The sequence below is a fragment of the Callorhinchus milii genome, unplaced genomic scaffold (genome assembly GCF_018977255.1).
Source record: "Callorhinchus milii isolate IMCB2004 unplaced genomic scaffold, IMCB_Cmil_1.0 Scaffold16, whole genome shotgun sequence".
Lineage (NCBI taxonomy): Eukaryota > Metazoa > Chordata > Chondrichthyes > Chimaeriformes > Callorhinchidae > Callorhinchus > Callorhinchus milii.
This window is the reverse complement of record NW_024704757.1, coordinates 14,835,821-14,859,061: the sequence shown is the minus strand read 5'-3', so window position 1 is coordinate 14,859,061 and position 23,241 is coordinate 14,835,821. Positions and strand designations below refer to the sequence as shown.

Below are 23,241 nucleotides of genomic sequence, written 5' to 3'. Positions count from 1 at the left end.
TTTCGGGTCTGGCTTTTCTGTTTGCTACAATATTCAGATTTACTGCTTTCCCCACCTCTTACGTAAAGTACTTTACCAGTGCACTTGCCCGACAGCCTTCAGCTCTCCCATTATACCTGCTCGTCTTTTCTCTTGCTCGCTTTCAAACACTCATTATTATTATTTGTGGTCCCTTACGCAGCACGGCACCTTTTCCAGATCAGAAATGAATGGCACGATGTAAACCAAAAAAGAACCAATATAATTGAATTAAAAAAAGTGAGTCAGGCTCACACAATTTATATAGCGCCCTTCATACAGGGTAGCAGCTCAGAGCGCTCACACTACAGTCTGGGATTTTCCTGATCCCTATGGCTCAGCTGCGTCTCGCACAACATATGCTGACAGAAGTTTTGGGAGAGCCAGAAATTTACGAAGGACCATAAAATATTCCACTGGTAGCATTATCAAGACTGCAGCTAGTTTTATCTCCCGTCTCGCAGTTTGCCTATAAAAATACACAAGTCGCTACACCTTGCAGCAAATCCAGCGAGACATTGTCCCCGCAGGAAAGGCGATGAATTAAAACACAAGGATAATTATTTTTCTGTGTTTTTTTTTCTCCCTTTCCCCCCCAAATCACGCGCTGGTAAATGAATGAATCTTGACTCGCTTTGTGATATCACAAGAAATCAGCTGTGACATCAGCGCTGCCATTCTGACACCACACCAGCGGGCTTCGCCGTAGAAGGGGCTTCAAAAATATTTGCCGCTAATTTAATAAGATAAAGGTATGAGTTTCCACCCGACAGTTCAGTCAGACCTCAGGCAGGAGCCGAGCATCAGGTCATTCTCCCCTGCAAGGTCCCCGTTGGCCAAATCAAATCGAGAGGAGTGAGCCACAAGACAAAGGTAAGAAATCACTGTCATCGCTACGTATTGTGTCAAGCGCGCGAGGAGATGACAGGAACCCCGTGAGCACTCTTTGCAGTTCACGACGCTGCAATTTATTTCCCGTGCTTCCTTGTCATAAACTCCCGACGGCCGTAAAGAGTCGCGCAGACTTCTGCAACCCTCTTCCTGACAACTGTGCAGAGAGACAATATTTTGGAGGCAGTGGTTTCGGCCACAAAATACGCCGATCAATCCACTTTACAATGTATATTCTGCGAAGCACTTTCAGATGTCTCGACGACACGGTCAGGCTCTGTATATTGAATGCAAAGATGATTTTCTTATTATGTCGTGTCAGAGAGCAATCAGCAAAGATTTCTCATGGAGCAGGTAACCCACGCCCACCGCCCCACTCCCCTGGTAAAAAATAGTTCCATAAATTCACCAAAAGTGTATAAATGTTCGATGCAAAAAGCATTTTCAAGAGTTCCGCACTCATTTCGAAGAGCCGATTAGATGGTTCGATTCCTAGTCTGCGCTTGAGGTAACTTGTTGCACCGGAGTGATGCAATTTACCCTCAGTGCCCATTGCAGGGGGGAAAATGACCTGCTTCCTACCCAGTGAAAACTGAACCCGTGCGAGCGTTGGGCCGAGAATGATGCAGTATTGACGCTCAGCTGTGCTGCCCTCCACCGTGTGTGAAATAGGGGGCCTTTGAGCTGCCAACGCCCACAGAACTGAACCAACCCCGGCCAGAAACGGTGCCTTTAAGGAGCCGGGAGTACTTTTTTTTTAAAAAAAAACCCTGAAACAAATGACTTGCCATAATTGGCCACTGATTATTTGATTTTTTTTGCAGGGGAGAGGGTTCGAAAAGGGGGAGAGCATTTGCAGCGTTTTTTCAGGGCAGGGTACAGAGAGGGGAAAGAGCGCTTCAAGGAACCTACCCTACGCGAAGGGCGCCCTATAAATGCAAGTTGTTGTTGCTGTTGAAACGTTGCTAAAAAGAATGGGGGCCGGCCTGATTGCTTACGGCAATGACGGCTCTCTGTTAGTCTGTTCCTTTGCGTTTACTTTATTCCCCACGGAACGGTTTCGTTGGCGTTTTGGGGGCCCCCCAAAAAATATGTGTTAAAGTCGCCTCTCACATCTCCTCTTCGCCCTTCACAGTGACATCATAATGATGTGATTATTACATTAGACGTGGGAATAAATGGGAGTTATATCCAATTATATTCACTCTCCTCCACCCCTAACCCCCCGACCCTCCCTCCCCCCTCTATCCCGTGCAACAAATCAGGGATAATTTCATGTGCCAGAAGAACCGACGAACATGGAACAATCTCCTTTGATGCGCGGAGATTGGGCGCCTGAGATCCTTATTAAAACCCACCCCTCTGACTTGACGGCCGCAACCGTTCCATTCGGAAGTCATTCCGACGATACAATTTTAAGGCCGAGGAATTGAAAACTGCTCCATGTTACCCCAAACCGTGTCGGCTGTGGATTCCTCTGGCTGGCTTCACGTCCCAGCCAACTGGCACGGCCGCTAAGTACCAGATCCCGGCGAGGAGCGATGCGCAGGGTGTGTGTGTGTGCATTAAACCGACCGAAACGAAGCATCCTCTGGCCCGTTTGACCTTGTCCTCCCAGATCACCAGCGTCATCCCAGCACAGCACTACGCTGTCTCCTAAGTAAGTCCAATCTCCTGGCTCGACTTTTTGTGCTCCCTCTACTTTCCCAAGTTACTTGGTACTGTGTTTTTTTTTTTGATTTGTCATTCCATCGCAGCCCATGTGGTGTCTCTCATTTAACTCATCATTCGAACTGTTGACATTAAAACACTCGGAATTTCTAAATTTCCTATTTTCCCATGAAACGAGCTTAATAAATAAACAGTAAATTCCCGATAGCTCCACCCTGGTTTTAACTTGTCACTACCACTTTAGTCATCGGGCTGTCAGTATCCCAACCGCGTTTCTTTATGTATTAACAGATATTCCTAACAGACCGCTCTGGATAACTCATCACTGAGCCCCTTTTTCCCTTGGAGTGATGAGTTACCTGGAGTTTACTGGATATCCTTGTTGGCGGGCGCTTTGGGGGGATTTTTGGAAATAATCTGAACTTTTATCTGAACTTTTAATTCTTCTTGTTTTGTTTGTTTTTGGTTTGTGCCGAGGCTTGCGTTCCCTAATCTGTCTAAGGATAGTGGGTTTCGGTTTAAGAACAGGATTAAAGTCCTGAGATTTAACGGATATCAGTCCTGTGTTCAGAAACCCAATCCCTCACTGTTTTTACATCTATCTCGGTACCACAATCGCCCCACCAGATGGCAATATTTACCCACGATAATAGAAACATGTCTATTAACTCATAGAATAACAGTGCAATTGGCTTTACAGTGAAACATAAGGCTAACCAGTTACCGTGTATCCGGTTGGTTTCGTAGTTAAAGCTTAACTAAACGCAAAGCGCAAAACACATTTATTTGGGGTGAAAGATTGTGAACACGATCCTTCTTTGGGGGCAAAAACACAAAAAAATTGCGCGCGAACTGTATTTCACTTTCAGAGATCTGCAGCCAACCTGCAATCAGGAAAAGTGTTTTCATGTTTTTGTGATATTAAGACGATATTATATAAAAAGGGGGCGTTAAGTGCAATAAGGAGGGCTGTGGGGGGCGACTGAGGCGGAGAGATGTTTGTTGCTTATTCCTCAGGCTGACCAAGGGACACATTGACAATGTCCTCGACTGGCTTCAAGCCTCAATTGCCTTGTTACTTGAATAACAGGGCGACCAAAAAGTCGTGATACCATTACAATGTCTAATAATTAAACAAATTATGATTTTTTTTAGATAATAGAGTAGTTATGGCTCCAGGACGCTACCCCGCGTGAAGGACGCTATATAAGTGCAAGCTTTTGTTGTTGCAGTTACCTTTTGGTCGCCCGGCACTTATCTTATACTCAAATTCCGTCAAGTACGGTCTTATCTTCACCTGAACCGATCTAGTGAACTGGGGTCTTAACCTCTCTGCTTAACCCCTCCTAACTTAACTGAACCTAACCCACCTCGGACTCTCCCAACGCTTTGGTACGCACTCCAGACGTGAAAGGCGCTGTATAAATGTCATGTATTGTCGTTGTTGTCGTTGTAAATGTACTCTTTCCCCCATCCCGGTGACCTTGCTCCCCTCCATCCCATGTGAAAAAAAAACTTTTCTAATCATTTTAATGAGAAGCCAACAACTTGCCCGCCTAAACGACCAGGCAGTTTGCCGGCTGTCTGAGTGCTGGAACTCCTTTTGGGGAAACATTCTTATTATCTGGTTGTATTATTGCTCCTTTTGGAGTAGGAAACTTTAAGTCCGTCCGGACCGTTTCGCTAGGAGCAGATCTATATTATCTTTTCTACCGTGTGCTCACACACCTCATGTGAAGAAGGGAAACCCTTCTCTCTCTCTTTCTCTCTCTCTCTCGCTCTCTCTCTCTCTCTCATTTTCTCTCTCACTTTTTTGCTCCGAGCCTCTGTTAAACCCCAAACTAGTCTATCGGGCCTCCTGATTACTAGACGACTGGAGCGGTCACTGTGGTTGTGGTTGAATTAGTTCCTCTTGCTCTCCTGTCGGCAAAGCAAGCTGATGTCTTTAGCAGCTTAGTCGCTAGCCTTTTCCGACGCTGGGTCCCTGCTCGTCAGACGCTTTGCTGTTTATTTGTGTTTGAGCCGCACATGGATTGCTCCCGAGAGTAACTCAGTAAACACCACCAGCCGCTGAGTTCTTCGGTTTGGTTTGTCAGAGCATTAACCGAAATGTATTAGAGAAACGTCCGCTTGTTTAAAATGGGGCCCAAGTTCTTTGCGACGAAACCCATCGCAAAAAGGGGACTGGTTTGGATTGCATTTGATTAAAATAGCAGTATTCTGTCGTACAAGCAGCCCATTGCAAATGGCAGGTTTACGGCCAGATCCCAGCTGGAGCACAGTAGAGCTCTTAGTGTTGTCGAAAACTTGGCACCAAAATCGTTAAAGACAAACATAAATCGATGGGAAGGAGGCCATCGGTCCCAGTGATAAGCTCCGAGCAGGCCGTCTGCAATGAAACTGAGGCCTTTACAACTCGAGGCTTCGGTGTGAGTGACCTTACCGCACAAAACACCTCCTGAACGAATGGCGAATTGGCATCTCTCATCCCTCTCAGTCAGGATAGAATGACGGCTGGTGTGTGTGTGTGTGGAGGTGGAAGTATCCAATTGGTGCACCAGAGGTTGGGATTAAGGCTTGTTATTACAGCGAGAGAGAGAGAGAGAGAGAGAGAGACAGAGCTTTACTAAACATCTGCTTTGCTGGACCTGGGAGACTGTGTGGCAGTGGTAAGGAAATTGGCCCATTTCCCATTCCTGATCCTCTCCACTTGCCAAGCTTTCCAACCACAATTATTAACAAAAAATGCGCATTTCAGACACCAGAGCAATAAATTTAGGGATGAATTTTGCTCCAGTTAGCTTGTTGCACAAAAAAGGCACATTGAATGCCTCTGGATTAATACTTGCCTGAAAATAAATGTAACTTCTCTGCAGTTACAATGCCACAACAGCTCACTGTAAGTATCCCCCCACTGTGATGCTGTCTGTTGTCCGTCTACAAGAGAACGGAAAGACCTCATCTGAAAAACCATTTAAAAAATCCAATTTATTTCAATCCTCTCTCTCCAGCACTTCGCTACCGACAAAGTTAAAAGGAATTTTTGTTCCCAGACTCGCATTATTTAAAAAAATTGATAGCTACTGGTGCTGTTTGAGATGAGTGTGGATTGCTTGCTTCAAAGCTTCCAAAATACACTGCCTCTGCTTCATGGTGTGTATGTGTGTGTTTTGTGTGGGTTGGGGGGTGGGGGGGACCTTAAACAATGTAAAGCCAATGAGTGAAAATATCCACTAAATATTCCTAATAGCAACCGGATGTGAGAATCAATTCAATTCTACATTTCAGTCTGAGTTAGGGTGGGTTTTCTGGAAGGATTATATCCAACGGGCCAAAGGGTCTTCAAATTGGACCTCGAATGGTTGGAAGTGGGATCGGAGAATTTATCTTAAGAACATGAGAACACGAGAACTTGCTCAGGGAAAAAAAAGCCCCAAAGGTCCATCTATTTTGCCTTCCACCACCCCGTCAGTGGCTTGACATTGTTGTGTCCCCAAACTGTACGCCGTATCTCCCAGCTATTATTTTCTAGCAGAAATCTGTCTAGTTTGTTCTGGAAGCAGACAACATTTTCAGCTTCCACCGTTCTGTCTCCCTCGGTGCTCACCGAAGTGGTGTTTCCGCAGAATTGTTCCGAATTTACCCCCACCCCCACCCCCCTCAATCGCAGGCCGTGTCCTCTGGGTCCACAAGATAAAACAGCTTATCGCGGTCTGCATTAAAACGTCGCACGCAGAGCTCCCACCTGTAGAGGCTGAATCAATTGGGAGGCTTGAAAGGGAAATGGGAGGGGTATGGAGAAAAGGCAGGGAAATAGGGTTTTAAGAGATCTGCCACAATCTGATAAACTGGCGGAACCGACAGGGTGGGTTGATTGCGATCAGAGCCTTGGGACTTCCTTCCGACATGAAAGACGCTACGTCAATGTAATTTGTTGTTGTTGTTGTTGTTTGGCCTCCCCCCCCCCCCCGCCCCCACCCCCTTTGTGTTCTATTATTCCTAACCTGCTTCCTCCGCTAACTATTGTCATGTTACCCACCACCTGGAGGAGGCGGGTGGCGCTGGGCTGGTGTTGGGAGCTAACAATGCCTCCAATTCTCATCATGAAGTTATGACACACATTAGATTGTGAGGCGTTGGGTCAGATTAAGGCATTGTGTTGGCCCCCCCAAAAAACGTTCACTCTTACCGTCGGTAAGAAAAGCTGATAGAAAACCTCCCTCGTCGAGTACGCCTGGAATCCTTGCGTTTGACACAGCGCCTTATCACGTCTTCGAGACGTCTCAAAGCGCTTCGAGCGGTACAGTGTGAAGTGAATGCAAAACGACTGGACAAGTCGGTCCCCTCTCCCAGCTCTCCTTTGCTCTTCCTTTAGACCGGCAGAGAAACGAGCAAAAAATTGAAGCGACCTTCGTCTTGACAAACGGGTAACTGTTTGAAGAAAAATAAATCTCAATGAGCACCGGGAAACGTGCAGGAAAATAGGCGTTAGAGCGCAGAGCTCCAGCCGGGTGGGGTGAACTGAGTGAGATCTTCTGTGCTGTAAGAGCTTTCAATAGTTCTACGATTGTGTCGCCTTTTCACCCGGGACGTTAGACAGTAACGGTAGTGTAGTTGGGGTTCCCCAAATGTGCTGGTGCTGAACAGTAAATATTTTTTTGCCAGAAGGTGGCAGCCTAGACAGGGCTATCGGTCCCGTTCCGCAGCCAGCTTCACTTTTCTGGGAAGGATGGAAATTTGGTGGACAAAAAAGGGAAAACGTGGAAACGCCAACAGCAACAACAAGAAGATTACATTCGATAGTGCCTTTCACGTCGGGAGGACGTGTCCCAGAAAGAAATATGAAACGTGTTTTCACAGCCCAAGTGGAAACTCCGCAAAACGCACATTTTAACTGTGATAATATAATTATATATATTTGTAAATATACTATTATTATTATATTTGAACCCTGCTTGAGGAATACGTATAATGGTGATTCTCTTCAAGCAGAGGTTCTGTCAGTCACTTCACCCAACAAAAAGAATCACTTTTTAAAGAAAATTCAAAAAAGAATAAGAACAAACACAATTCTCTTGATTTTTTTTAAAAAAAACTCACGGTTGGTATGAAAAAGACGTTTAAAAATACTTTTTATGACGTTTCGACAAATGTTTTATGCAGCTGACGCTTTAAGCTTCTCCAAACATCTGTTTAAAGCAAAAAAAAAAGAAATCCATAGGAGTAATTAAGCCGCCGTTTCATCTCGTGCATCAATTAGACACATTCGACAAATTATCACATTCGGCCCCGGGAAGTCAAGCTTCGGAGCATAAAATTGGTTTGAAATGCACTCTTTTAGAAATGATACGTTAGAGAGAGAGAGAGAGAGAGAGAGGGGGGGAGAGAGAGACGGGGTGGGATAGAAGGGTGCAGGAAGGGTAGAGACTTTCGTGGGGTATAAACGCCAGCAAGGACGAGCTGGGCTGAATTGTCCTATTTCCGCGTGTCCTCATTTGATGCAATGCCACATTTCACGTCAAATACCCAATTCCTTAAAACTTTCATTTTTTTGTGGGGGGGAAAAACGTTGCGAAAGACACCCGTTTCGTTTCACGTTCTTTCTCTCTCTTTCTCGCCGATATTGTCAGCGACCTCGTCCCGCGTTGGCGGCGCCATTTGGATGGAATGCAACAGTTCTGTTCGCTGTCCAGTTTTGGACAGTTATAATCGTGGGAACGCATGCGGTTCAGTTGGGTTGTGTGTGTTTGCAAAGGTAACTACATCAGTAGTTTCCACCCACAAAACACACAGTCGCTCAGCTTTACCGTATAGCCTGCGAAGCGCTTTCAGACGTCTCGAAGAACGTGATAAGGCGCTGTGTCAAACGCGAGGACTGTCATCATTGTAATTAATATACTACAACTAATACTAATAATAATAATAATAATCGTGATTGCGCTTGAAATAGCGCCCGGGTCGCGTCTTCGAGGACGTCTCAAAGCGCTTCGCAGGGTATATACGGTAGAGCGTAGTGACTGTAATAGCGTGTGGGAGAAATTTCGAACAAGTTATTTTTATTATTATTGTCATTACTATTCCTTTGTTTGGGCGCGGAACGGTCGGCAGTGAGTTGGCACAGCCTGTACCACTGGGAGTGGCGATGGTGTGAGTGAGGGAGTGAGGGAGGGAGGGAGGGAGGGAGAGAGGAAGGAGAGTGGGGGTGGGGGAGAAGGGAAAGGCGTGCACTTTGGAGACATTCCCTTGGCCAACCTCACATCATTGGGAAGAGAGGAAGGTGAAGCCTGGAAACGAGTGGCCAATCATCTGGTCCTGATCTGTTTAAAGGGGTATAAAGTCCCTTACAGTCCTGTGGACAGGAGAGATTGCTGACACTGTGTGTGTGGGTTTTATAGATGAAATAACAACACCCCCCCACCCCCCCCTTAAATCCCACCCCCCCACCCCATCATCAACCCCCCACCCTCACCCCCCCCCCCTCCCCCAAGAAACCTGGTGCAAATGTGAAACCCCTTTTCCCCCCATCTGGTCCCACAAGGAGGCAATTTTGTTTTATTTGCTGCAACAACAACTGGGTTTTGATGCAAAGCCCCAACGTTTGCAACAGACAGAGACACACACACACAGGACATTGGGAGGATATTCATTCACGTTGAACTGACAGACCTGTCTCTCTGTGTCTGGTGTCTGTGTGTGTGTCTGTCTGTCTGTCTGTGTCTGTGTCTGTGTGTGTGCTGGAGTTTCTGTTACAGTTCTAACCCTCGGATCCTCAAGATTGCTGGTGAGAGACAGCTTGAGGGAGAGACACCCAGAGAGAAAGAGAGAGAAAGAAAAGCAAAGCAAAGCAAAGAAAAGAAAAGAGAGCAGTTAACAAGATCAGGTGAGAATGCAACTGTTCACCTGAGACACAGTGCAACAGGTTGAAGGGGAGACAGACAGAGGATGGGAGTGGAGAGGAGATGCAATGAAACTGATCTCAGTCTCTCTTATGTATGTGCACAGATATATATATATATATATCTATAGTAAAAATGCAACGTTAGATCGTTTTAGAAATGTCGCAGTGGGGAAAAGGTTTTAATACGATCAATGATCGCTTGGATTTGTGTTCAGGTGAGTGAGTGAGTGAGTGAGTTCCAGACACTGATGGCTCTGAATGCAGGAGTTTGAGAGAGAAAGAGAGACAGAGAGAGAGAGAGAGAGAGGAATAGTGTATTTTAGTGCTTTGATCTTCCTGAGTATTTCAGAAGGTACAAAGCTGCTAAATGTGCTCAAATTTACCATTCTCTACATTGCAGAACCCATTTCTCCTCCTACTTTCTATAACTTTTTTTTTAACCCAATCAGTTGAAAATTACAACCCAACACTAGTCGTGTAAAATATTTCCAAGCATTGGCTTACATAGCTTTATGTGCAGTGTGTACATAATAGGCTAAGCTATTATTTTTTTTTAAAAAAATCATAATTTCTTTCAGACTTATTAGACATTGTAATGGTATCACAACTTTTTGGTCCCCCTGTGTGTAATGATAATATTAATAATAATACTTGTATTTGATACAGCGCCTTCGAGACGTCTCAAAGCGCTTCACAGAATATACTGTAAAGTGAATTGACTGTATATTTGTGGGCGAACGCGGCAGCCAATTGCGCACAGCAATGTCCCACAAACAGTCGTGGATTGAAAACGACCAATTTATTATTGTTTCAGTTTTCGGAGGGATGATTTATATAGTCTATATAGACAGATAGATATAGCTTTGTTTGTCAGTGACTGAAACTTGCTGATCCTCATTATTACCATTATTTAAAAAAAATTGTTGTTGCTTTGATTTCCGCAGTTCTCCAGGAGGCAAAGAGGGGGGTGGAGAGCGAGAGAGAGCGAAGGAGAGAGCGAGAGGGAGCGAAGGCGAGAGAGAGAGAGAGAGAGAGGAGAGTGTGTGTGTGTGCGAGATCTGAAATCGATCCTCCCCCTCTCTGCCCCACCACCTCCTCTCACCCCATCGCCCCGCCTCCCAGCTTTAAAATCAACAACAACAACACAACAACAACAGTCCGCAAATGCCTGTTCTAACCTCTCTGGAGATCGCCACCAAGTTTAAGGAGAATTGGATGATGCTTCACCCGGACGATCAGGAGAACGTGAACGGGGCTGTCAATCTGGACGACAGCCTGACCAGCCTCCAGTGGCTGCAGGACTTCTCCATCCTCAGTGCCAACCTGGAGAAGCTCCCCAGCTCCAACCATCACCAGAAACCGTCGCACTTCCCCGGCGCGGAAGCCCCAGCCTCGCCCACCGCGGGCGACACGGCTGCCACGGGGATGCCCCTCAGCCTGGGCAAGCCCACCTCGGCCGCCACCGGGCACACAGCGCCCCCGCCCCTCCTCCTGCTGCAGCCCCAGCCGCCAGCCCCCAGCCCCCCGGAGGACGTGGACTACAAAAGCAACCCACACGTCAAGCCGCCCTATTCGTACGCCACCCTGATCTGCATGGCCATGCAGGCCAGCAAAAAGAGCAAGATCACCCTGTCCGCCATCTACAACTGGATCACCGACAACTTCTGCTACTACAGGCACGCAGATCCCAGCTGGCAGGTAGGCAAACACCCCCACCCCCAACCCCCACTGCCCCCCCCAGCCCCCACTCACCCCCCCCACAACCCCCCTTCCTCCTCCAGCCTCCACTTACCCCCCACCACCCCCCTCCCCCCCAGCCCCCACTCTACCCCCCACCACCCCAATATCAAATGCAAACCTTATCATGGCTTAAGAACCTTAAGATGTCTCAAAGCGCTTTACAGGATATACTGTAGAGTCTATTTTGTGGCCGAAATTATTATGCCTTGTACAATATTCTCCTGTGTTATGTGTAAATGCAATGTCCCTTTTTATATATATATATATATGAACTAAAACACCTGAATTGGAGGATTCACTTCATAAGATGAAGTGCAGGATCTGAGTCTACCTGTGGTCAGTCAGTCCCTTCAAACCAGATTGAAAGTCAGATTAGGGCTAATAAATACATGTAGAAGATAGGCTGGGTTGGGCTGCCCCTGGTGACATCGGTGGCATTTTGTGCAGCATTAGAAAAAAAAATGGATAAGTTCCTTCTCAAAGGAGCCAACACCTAGACACTGAAGCAAGTCGAGGGCAGTGAAATCGCGATAGACATTATCGCTCGAATATTTCGCGCCAATAGAGTGGTGAAATGGCAACGCCATTCGGATGAGGCACAATTCTGCTCCTCGAGTGCAAGCGAAAGGGTTAATGTAGTAAATCATTGGGCCACGGTTTTGGTTCGTTACTGTCTTGTCTTTGTACCCGCTTGTTTTGACGGATAGACAAATGGGAACGAATGGTATTAACATACTTGGCAAACGACTGCTTGCCCAAAGGCAGCGGGAGGAACCATTCTCAATATCCAATGCCAAAGCATCGTGGCTTTTGTATACATGTTGGCATAGTGTATTGCTCCACACCAACAACAGGTCCACCTCTGGTGGGAGAGAGATGGAGCTTAAATACAATTGCTCCACTGGTCCATGGTTCCGTCTACTATGTTGATGTGTGCCTCAGGTCCGATTTTTGGTGGTTTAGCTTAAGTCATTAACGGGTTGGGGGTTTGAAAGACTGGGTTTCCTATCGAATGAATTGACAACATTTCTCTCATCTTAACGACAGAATAGTTGATCTGAAACCGTTTTCGTCCCATAAAATATACAGTCAATTCACTTTACAGTATATCCCCGGTGAAGCGCTTTGAGACGTCTCGAAAGACGTCATGAAGCGCTGTATCAAATGCAAGGATTATTATTATTATTATCTGACTTGTTGGCTGGCTCGTGAACACTGAACCTTGTTGCCAGTTCTAGACCAGGTCCGATCAAAAGCAGGGCTGAATGTCCTTGGGTCTTGTTTTGTGGCCGTTGATAATCCTACACGCATACTTGGGCACATTAGCTTTTTTTTTTGAAGCAATCGACCCTCCCCGTTCTTAATTACGCTTTCTTGCACCTTCCGACCACACAATGGTAATGGAGCTTGTGGAATGTAAAGTGATATGGAGTAAGGCTCTCCATTCACACAAATGACAGCCCACTAATTCCTAAAGGATAACGGCCATTGATGGGAAAAGGCCTCAACAATTACGAGGTTGCATAATTTGTAAGGTTAACAAATGAGCCAGAAATATCACTGATCATTGCTATTATTTAGTCATTCCGTTCTCCTCATTTGAAAGATCCCCAGGACCCCAAAAGCTATTCTTAAGACGACCGCTGAGTACAAAAACTGCACAGTCAATATGGAAACCTTTTGTTTGGGGGGAAAAGAAGGAAGAAAATCGCTGAAATAGAAATTTTGATCTCGGTCAATTGCCCTGCGGTGGTGGTATGCACAGATCATTTGCCTCTTCCTTCGTTAAGAGGCTTTTCCCCACAAAATCAACTTTTAAACTTGCCTTTTGCCTCCAACCCCCTCAATGTACGAATGTAGCTGGAATAGTGGATTCCAAACCAAATCCCAATGTGGTTTCCTTTGGTGTTCATAATACAGGGAGACCAAAAGGTCGTGAAAGCTATACCTTAAAAACAAATCAACATTTCTTTAAGACTCGTTAGACATTGTAATGGTATCAGAACTTTTCGGGTCACCCTGTATTATCAATACCAAGCGAGACCCAATTGGAATTGGCTTCAATGGGCAGCAGCAGAGCAATGAGACTGAAGACCACAAGAGGGAGGTAGCATTGGCCACTTGCAGAAATCCCTTGGAGGGACATCATAGACGGAGAGATGCAGATACCCTAACCCCCCTCCTCCCCCCCCCTCACCCCCTCAAACTCACCCCCACCATCGACTTAGAAATGGGGAGAAAAGGTTCCACAACATCAGTAATTATGAAAGTAAATTCTTATTGTTTCGAATCCATTCATTTAGGGAAGAACCACAATTTCTTTCTTTTTTTAAAAAACATCTGAACTGGGGTGGGGGGGGGGGGAAAGAAGTTCAACAACAGTGAGCCCGACCCATTGATAAAATGCTGCAAACGCACACTTTATTTCCATATCTGACTGATTGTACAGCGGGGCCACACTGTGTGTGCTTGCCTCTGAAGGTTTGCTCCGAGTATTCCAAGTTTCTTCAGCTAAAGGCTGTTGGGCATTGACTAACAAGTGCTGCCTTTCACCCAATTTGTTCAGTTCTAATGGTAAGCGGGTGTCCATTTCCTGAGTGATCTCAGATTAGATATCTGTGGTTGTCTCGTGTGTGTACACACACACACACCTCTCTCTTATCTGCTCCTCTACTGATCTACTGATCTAGAGGATCTACCAATATCTATCTGCTCCCCCTTGGGAGTCTGATATCCTTATTGGTCCAGTGTAGGGAGTTGTTTCCTATATCTTTAGTGGCCCATCACACGGACTCTTATTATTGCTGGAATTTAATAATTGCTTTGTGTTCCTAATTTTTTTTNACACACGCACAAACACTTTCTCCTGAAAGCCGAGGTGAAGATCCACCCACTCACTGCCCACGTGGCGAGTCTAGAAAATAAATAAGTAAGTAACGAGCAAGTGACTTAAAGGTGACTTGCTACAGGACCAGAGATAGAACCTAACAATTTCTGGGTCTCCGTGTATCAGTTTCACAGCCACTGGTTATCAGATAATCTACTCTTGAATTGAGGGGAGAGGAATCCCTGAAATCTGAAATACCAGGCAATTTGCAAGCTGGTTCGAATCCTATTAATCGCGGTGTACTTAATGGATCCCAGATTCGCTCCATCAGGAAGCACCTTCTGACCACACAATGGTAATGGAGCTTGGCCTTGACTGAAGTCCACTGGAAGATGGTGCAAACCCTTCCTTCTGAACTCAGTAGTAACGTAAGGAGATAATTTTGCGTCTCGAACCGTTCGTTCCCCAGCAGGGCAAAGCTGCAATTTACAAAAGTACTTTGAGTGTGTTTCATTTGTCCCTGAGCTAAAACAATAAGGAACAGCATTTCCTACCCTTATCACAGATTCTCTGGGACCCACACAGACATTTTCTTTAACCTTATGCCAAAAGTAATCCTGGTATCGTAAGAAGGAAATGGACAGCTCTTTCTTTAATCGAGCCTGCGTTGGATATTATTTCACCGCCGCTTTGTGGGTTGGCTTTAGCGTTCCGCATTATTCTTAGCCGTTGTGTTCTTGACCATCTAATTATTCTTCGAGGAAGGAATAAATACTGATGTCTAAGGGGGTAGGAGGTAGGGACAGGATCCTTTATGAGGCAGCTGACAGTTAGAATGACAGCTATATGGTATTTAGTGGGGTCGATTTCAACACTGGAACAGAAGCTGGTAATCTGACACTCGCTTTTGTAATGATCTTCCCATTAACCAGAGGATGAGGATTTCACCGCTTGAAACGGTGACATAATCCAGGCTACGGTTTACGCTGGCGCTGAATGAAGAATAAAAGTAAATGGCCTGAATGAAACGAACTGTGTTTGGGCGCATAATCACCCCTGCTAACACATCACAAGATCTTGAGATTGGTTCGAATCAACAAGTGCCTTTGTCTATATTTTTTTATCCCATCTTAACCATCCTCCCATTACAGCATCAAGCTGTTTCTTAATTGAGTCCAGTGTCCTGGCCTCAACCACCTTCATGGTAACCTCAGTCCAGTCGTTACACCCTGGGTTTAAAAAAAACTGGGTGTCTGCCCTGAAATTACCCTTTGAAACTATTACATTCCAGCTCCCACCACCCCCATCCCCCCTCGCCCCCCCACCCCCCCCCCCACCCACACACATTGGCTTGGTGAGGTTAATAACACTAATACCAATAATCCTTGCATTTGATATTGCTCCTTATCACATTGCTGAGACATCTCAAAGCGCTACGCAGAATATACTGTAAAGTAAATTGAACTGTGTGGTTGGTGAACCTGTATTGAGGTAATTGGTCTCAGTCAGGGCAACATTATCTGCACCATAATTTGGCTCAACACCAGGGATGCTGAGGTGCGGGCGGAGAGAGGAAAGTCAACCAGGGTTTCCCCTGCTGATCTCTATCTCCAGATCTCAGCTAAATGGACAGCATCTGGAACCCCCTGAACTTGCAGTGTTCGAACAGCCGAACCACACCTACTGTTAAACCACGCGATGCTGTCTCGTTTGTTCTCTGCTACACTCCAGGTGTTCTCAACAACAACAACAACAACAACAGCTTGCATTTACGTAGCACCCTTCACAAGGGGTAGCATCCCAGAGGGCTTCTCAAGATATACCCGGCTTGACATTCCATTAGCCGTAGCCCGAACGACCATTTTTTTTTTTTTTTTGGGCTTAAAATTTAAGATTGTGAATTTAAGAAAACGACACGGTCTTAATATCTGTCCAACGTTGTGACAACCGGCCTGTCCTGCAGTACTTGCTGGCGAGAGCCCTGTAGGAGCCTTATCTTATTTCATTCTTTATAATATCGTTTCGAACAGCTTCCTCTGTCTGAAAAGTTTTCTTTCGGTTTACTTTTTTTAAAAATATTTTCACACACAACACAAGGAATGTACATTCTTAAACTTCGTTTCCCCATGGCTTGATTTTTCTCCCCCTTCCTTTTAGCTCTCACTGCCGTGCGCACTTGGATACCGCGCTTCGCCCATAAAATACGCAGTCACCTCAAGCCAAAGACCGCAGCTCCTGCCAATCCGCGCTCTCCCACCCACCCCCCCCCCACCCCCAACTCTGCAGTGAGATGTCAGTCTAAGCACTGGATGAGCTCAAACTCACAACTTGTGGAACCCGGACTGCAGAGCCACTTAACGCACGCGTTGGTTGCATTTTCTTTGGCTCGTAATGCATCTTTTCTCCTTAACCTTTGACGTCTCCAGGCCTTTGCCAATGTGCTACACACTTCACTGGTGATTACAAGCGGGTTCGCTAATACTTTTTTTTGGGGGTGAGGTGGGGGGGGTGGGGGGCAAAGCACCGTTTTGTTTTTCGAACGCCGTCTCGTAGACTACGTGACGCATTCACCTCCAAAACACATCGACTAGACAGTGGAATCCAGAAAGATACAGAGGCCGGCCGTTTTACCAGATATTGTAGGATATTTTACAATGAATTCTGCCATCATAGAACGTCTGTCTGCACCCTGAAATCTGCGTGTAAACGCACCTCCACTGAGGGGGAATAACCCCAGATGGGTTAATTCTGTTCTAACAGACAAGGGACGTAAGACAATCAACTCGTGTTTCGAGATGGGTTTTACTGATGAGGTGTCAGCGATGTTGATAAAGTACTGTCTTGAGCAACAGGTTAAAAGGGATCCACAATCCATGAATACAATAATACTGCAAGAATAGCACTCTTCAGTACAAGCGAAAACTCTCCAGTCTTGTGACAAGATCTCTCAGAGAGGTGTATAAAATTGGAAAATTGGTTTGAAAGAGCAAAGCCAGAAACAATACTTTAAGAGGCACCGGGCACCGGGATGGTAGAGCGAGAGATCGTAGGTTTAGTGCTGCAAAGGGCAATTTCAGGCAGGATAGCGCTTTAGCCTTACCCAGAGGGTCATCAATGAATTGGAATGGATTGTCAAGAAAGGGACTCGTTTTAAAAATGGCTTGATGTTGCGCTGGGAAGATGGTAGGGTGGGAATGCTAGAAGGATGCGATGAAATGGGTCGAAGGACCTTACTTTGTGATCTAACACGTTAATGCGCACAGGGTGAGCGGTAAGGTGTCAATGCTGCACACAGGGTTGGAATAAATTTAGGAATAAAATAAAAAGTCTCAACACGTAGTCCCAAAAAACATAAAGCTAACATTTTGACTTAAGGGACCCGAACACCTTATTTAACATTTTTCAGTTCCTACAGAGATTGGAAAACTTGAGTACTAAACTATTTTTATGACTAATTTTAATACTTGTCATTTTAACGCTGTTATCTATATCTTGCCACCTCTTAATGCTTGTTTGCAGGATACACTGTAAAGTGTAGTGACTGTGTATTTTATGGGCGAAGCGCGGTATCCAAGTGCGCACGGCAGTAAGAGCTAACAGGAAGGGGGAGAAAAATCAAGCAATGGGGAAACTAAGTTTAAGAATATACATTCCTTGTGTTGGGTTTAAAAATACTAAAAAAAAAGTAAATTCTTTGCACGTTGCGGGTTTGTAATAGAGAATGTACTTATTGTGAAGATAAACGTGAACTGTCTATTCATATCAAACTTTATTTTGCCTCCTATACTGTCAGGAAAACAGGAAAACAACAACTTGCATTTTGTATGACGCCCTTCACGCAGATTAGCATCCCAAAACACTTAAAACACAACACACTGAGCCCAATATACCAGTATGTATGGCAGCACAGAGCAAACTGGGTTTAGTAGCACACAATGGTACAAATTAATTCTTGCAAGATATAGTTAAAAGTGTCAAAAGTTGTTACTCCCTTCCCTTTGATTTCTAGAATATGTCTGCAATTCTGAATTTAATGGATCATAACAGGCTCCAGAGCTGAGCAGCATTGGATTAAGCCGAATGCGTGTATTTGAAATAAGGTCTGCATTTTCATAAACTTTCCCTATAAATCTTTGAACGAACCCTTAGTTAAAGGACGCTTCACGGATTGAATTCGGTGGATGTATGAATATAGCTCAGAGTTATCTCCGTTTTTCCTAAATGACCAATAGGGACATCTTTCACAGATCAAATTGTATATTTCGCCCACAAAAATACACAGCCAATTCACTTTACGGTATATCCTGTGAAGCGCTTTGAGACGTCTCAAAGACGTGACAAGACACTGTATCGATTGCGAGGATTATTATTGTTGTTGAAACATTTTGTGGTGTCGATGTCTCGCCCTTAATTTTTTTTCATTCAACTTGTAGAACTCCATTCGTCACAACCTCTCTTTAAACAAATGCTTCATGAAAGTGCCAAGACAGAAGGATGAGCCTGGCAAAGGAGGATTCTGGCAAATCGATCCGCAGTACGCTGACATGTTTGTCAACGGCGTGTTCAAAAGGAGGCGGATGCCGGCAACTCACTTTAGCACCCTCAGACAGAACAAACCACCGTCTATGTCTACGTCTGTGCCCGAAGCCTCGTTGAGTCCATCGCCTCAGACCTTTTTGCCTCACTCAGCGAACGGACACCCCACCATGCGGTACATGGCCAATGGCCACAGCGACCAAAGCTTCGGCTTGTTGGACAACCAACGAACTGTGAGCAAACGCAAGCAAGCCTTGCCAAAGCGATCGCTCAAGATGGCCAGAGGTTCCAAGTCTCCGCTGCTGTCTCAGGACGATAGGGAAGCCGAGTCCCTCAAGGGAGATTTTGACTGGGCCTCGGTCTTTGATGATGTGTTCAACGTCAACGGGAGCAATTTTGAGGACCTCGATATCAATGCTGCGTTGAACTCGTTGGGAACAGACCTGGACCTTACTGTGCAAGGCCGACACATCAGTCCTCAATCTAAATGGTGCGCCATTGGGATGGACCAAGTTCTCGCCGAAACCACCAGCCAAACTACGCAGTTTGAAGATTTTACTTTCTTCTCAGATCTTCAGAGGCATCCTTGGGAGGAGATGAAGGAAGAATTCCAAGTGAACCCTTTGAACGTAGATCAAGGCTTCAATTTCTATGAAGGTTTCTTCAATGAAATACATCAGTGGGAAAGAGGGGAGACCTTTCTGTGACCGGGCTCCATTTCCACCCCCACCCCACCCCACTCAAATGATGAACCCTGAATCATTTGCTACATTAGCATTATTGCTCTTGTTTATTGGAAAATGTACAGCTTATGTGAAGGTTCCTTTATATTGTTGAAGAAGACTATTTGTTATTTTTTATTGTTTATAATTTTACACTGGAATATACCATTTAACAGAGAATGTCTGTCATGGTCAAACAAAGTCTGAAATTCCCAATAGTTTTAGAATCATAGCCTCTGATTACATACCAGATTGTACCACTTGTAAGGTGCAAACTGCTGCAATACTTTTAGAAGGGATTTGTTGTCAAAGCTATCTGTTGTTTCAGATCCTTTGTCTTTTATTCAAAAACCGAAAATGTCTCAGTTGCACTTGACACTTTGAAAGACCGTGTTGCTACAGTGAAAATGTTAGACCGATAGTCAAGTCAAGCAAATGGAACTGGGAAGGCACTGGATATTGTACAGTCAATTAAGAGCGAGCAGGAATTTCACCCAAAGGAATTTCTCTTCCCTGAAATGTTTCCTAAAGACCATTTCGTCTCTGTATTGCAAATGAATCCCCCCCCACCCTCTCCCCCCCCAAAAAAAATTGGAAGACTGAAACGTGTTGCACTTAAAGGAACTTTCCTCCTAATCAATTTTGGAATTGCTTTTAGTTTTAAAACCTGATTCCCACTTTTATTGATTTACTGCTGCCGTGTTTTGCCGTATGAACTTTACGTTAGAAATACAGAACTAAAACTTCAAAGCCTTTTTTTTATAAAATCTAGAAACAATACACTAATTTTCCACTTTTTCTTGACTTGACTATTGAATGATTTGTTAGCTTTGCTTCTAGGGCTTCACAGAATCAACAACTCTTACAGAATGCAAGGCACAGGTCCGACCATATATTTTTCCATAAAGTACTTATTTTATTCAGAGATGTACTAGTGTTAAAAGTGTAGTTTTGTGGAATTGATTTGGTGACTAACACGAGTGGGGGAAAAAAAAAAAAAATCTCATAACCAGAAGGGACATGGGTAGGATTTGAAACGATTATTTTTTAGGGGCTGGCCATCAATCATGACAAACTCAAAGCCTGAATGATTGGACACCACAAAGGGCAATTCTACTGGCTGAAATAATACCTTACAATGAAAACAAGCATCTGGTGCTGTCTCCATCCAGCGTGGAACTTAACCGTTTAATCAAGTCGTCTCGAATCTATGCAGAACTCCTTTCCTCCTTGTAATGGAACTGCTGTCTTAGCACTGAAGTTATGGAGGATTTCCATCCTGTGACTTTTTGCAAAAAAAAAAAGAGCTGTTATTTATCTTGGAAAATGGAATGAACAATGTCCACTGAAAGTGTGTAACTATGCCAATCTCTTTAATTCACCAATTGCAGACTAGCGAGCTAGCGAGCCAGCGAGCGAGAGAGAAGAGAGAGAGAGAGAGAAAACAAAACTCATCCATATTTGAACAGAACAGACACGTAGTCACTGTTAGATGCTTGTTTTGTAACAAGAAAAGCGTGTTTGCTTGGGTTATTCTGTTATTGACCAATGGAGCGAATCACCCATGTGTGCAATCTCCCATTTTCTACTATGCTACATGCCTCACTGCAATAAAAATTGTGGGGTTTAAAGCACATTTGCTGGAGTTTTGTTTTAATAATGCAATCGATTTGCTGCTCTTTATTCATTGGGTTTCACTTGGACAATAGACTTTCTTTGAGAACAAAAATGCCAGCCATCTCATTATTGGGAGTCCTGTAGCTCAGCGGTGAGAGCACTTGCCTTGCAAGCGAGAGGACATGGGTTCGATTCCCAGGCTGGGCGAAATGTTGAGGAAGTTTCCTTACTCCCCACACACACCTCGGTTTATCTAGCAGTAAGTAGGAACCCGGTAGTTAGTCGATTGGGGGATCGCTTTTCCTAGGGTAATAATCCGTTCAAAATTGTTTCTTTTTTTTGAAAAATAATAATAATTATTTCACTTCAATCCACGACTGTTTGTGGGGACGCTGCTGTGCGCAATTGGCTGCCGGGTTTCGCCCACAAATATACAGTTAATTCACTTTACAGTATATTTTGAGAAGCGCTGCAGCCAATGCAACGATTATTATATTATTAACAAAAATACCAGCGACCTTGTTAATAAATACTGTGAGCTTCGCGAGGTTACAGAGTAACAGAGTGGTTTAAGCCATTGTTTAAAGTATAATAGTGAATGCTTTAGACTCAACGTAACTTCTGGACAGAAACCTAATGTAGGTTTTTGAAATCGTGCCACTTTGATTAACCCAGTCTTGGGCTGGGAGGGGTGGGTGGAACGAAAAAGTGTTGCTAAATTTAACAATAATAATTCTTCGCAATTTGAAATAGTGCCTTATCACGTCATTGAAACATCTCAAAGGGCTTGGCAGGATTTACTGTGCATTTGTTTGTGTGCGTGTTTGTGTGTGTGTGTGTGGGTGGGTGTGTGTACGTGTTATCAAATTAGCAGCATGTGCGACACATCACAGCTGAGCCTCCACCTGTTCCCACATGGCGTCTGAATTGGTGTCTTTCCAGCACAGTCCATTGGACAGTGATTAAGAGCATAAGCCATGGCTGACTCTTCACTGCCCTAAACCCAGGACTCAACAGAACAATAACAGTGTCCGCTTCCTCCTACTCCCAACGCTTGACCTGCAGTCAACAGCTGAATCCTTGCTGTCTTGACCTGAGTGACAATGTCACAACGTATACCCACTGAACACCGAATGAACGTGAATCGCAGGTTTATTTCCTCCGCCCCCTCCTCTGAAAATGATATACTTGCTTATTTACAGAGCTTACGTAGAAATGTCAGCCTGGCCTTATCATTGCTCAGATCCTCCTCAGGTTTGCATTGCTGGGTGGAGTGGAATATTAACTACAGTGGAACAAGATGCTGAGCTGATAATCTTTGCAGACTGGAGTTCAGTGAGGACTTCACGGAACTCTGAACAGCAGCATCTCAGAAATCTCAGGGTGGAGGTTTGCTGGCTGTTGATTAACAACTAAACCATCCTGCTCCACTAACTGACCCCGACCAAACTCTGTGAAGTCATACAGTCTTGTGTCTGGGTAAAGGCAGACCATACAGCACCAAAGCCATGTTAAACCCAGCTCCTGTCTGCCTGTTCAGGTGGACGTTAAATATCCCGCGGCCGTATTCGGAAAGAGAAGGGAGTCTCTCTCTCCCAGTGTCCTGGCCAACCATCGCTCCCCAACTACAAATGGGTCACTTGCTTTGTAGCTGCTTGTGGGACGTGCTAATGACAAATGGTCTGCTGCATTTGCCTACAAATACGCAGTCACTACACCTTAGAGTATATCCCGTGAAGCGCTTTGAGACGTCTTCACGGCATGATAAGACCCTACATCAAAGTGAAAGGATTATTACGATAAAAGTTTGTTATGCACTGTAATAAAATTGGGTCTAATTTGTGGACTGGGTTGACTGGAGAACCCCACGTACCAAATGGGTAAACCATGTGTAACCGCCTACAGAAGCCCTGAATGATGTAACCAACAACTGACAACCATTTAAAAGGAGAGGTTTAAAAATGACCAAAAGTACATGGACCAAAATATTTGAAAAAAAGGGATAAAAAAGGAATAAAAATGTATTCCAGGAATAAGACTCTTCGACCACTCTTATGGTCATCTTTCCCCTCCATCTTCATATCACTCCCCACCCATCCAACCCCTGGTTCTCGTGACCGCAAGAGTCAGAAGATCCGAAGATTGGTTTAGATGGAGCCTATCTGATCTCACCTCTCCAGGGACACACACCCTCTCGCCCTTCCCATCACAGCATCAAACCGCTTGTTAAATGGGTCCAGTGTCCTGGCCTTAAACCGGAAAGTGCTTTGAGACATCCTCCTGACGCGAAAGATGCTGTACGAATGTAACTGCATTGCAAT

General features: G+C 44.9%; 1 protein-coding gene across 1 annotated transcript; it reads left to right on the top strand.

Moving 5' to 3' along the window:
- Positions 1 to 10,532: 10,532 nt before the first annotated feature.
- foxj1b (forkhead box J1b) lies at positions 10,533 to 20,939 on the top strand. The gene is made up of 2 exons (XM_007908394.2): positions 10,533 to 11,176; positions 18,479 to 20,939. Exons 1-2 carry the CDS (start codon positions 10,643 to 10,645, stop codon positions 19,286 to 19,288), a joined length of 1,344 nt encoding a protein of 447 aa, XP_007906585.1. The 5' UTR covers positions 10,533 to 10,642; the 3' UTR covers positions 19,289 to 20,939.
- Positions 20,940 to 23,241: the final 2,302 nt, after the last annotated feature.

What these genes read in the sequence shown, in the direction of transcription:
- foxj1b (XM_007908394.2), top strand. Translation starts at nt 10,643, where the DNA reads ATGCCTGTTCTAACCTCTCTGGAGATCGCCACCAAGTTTAAGGAGAAT. An exon ending in ACGCAGATCCCAGCTGGCAG is followed by an intron (nt 11,177 to 18,478) that starts GTAGGCAAACAC and finishes TTCAACTTGTAG; the next exon opens with AACTCCATTCGTCACAACCT.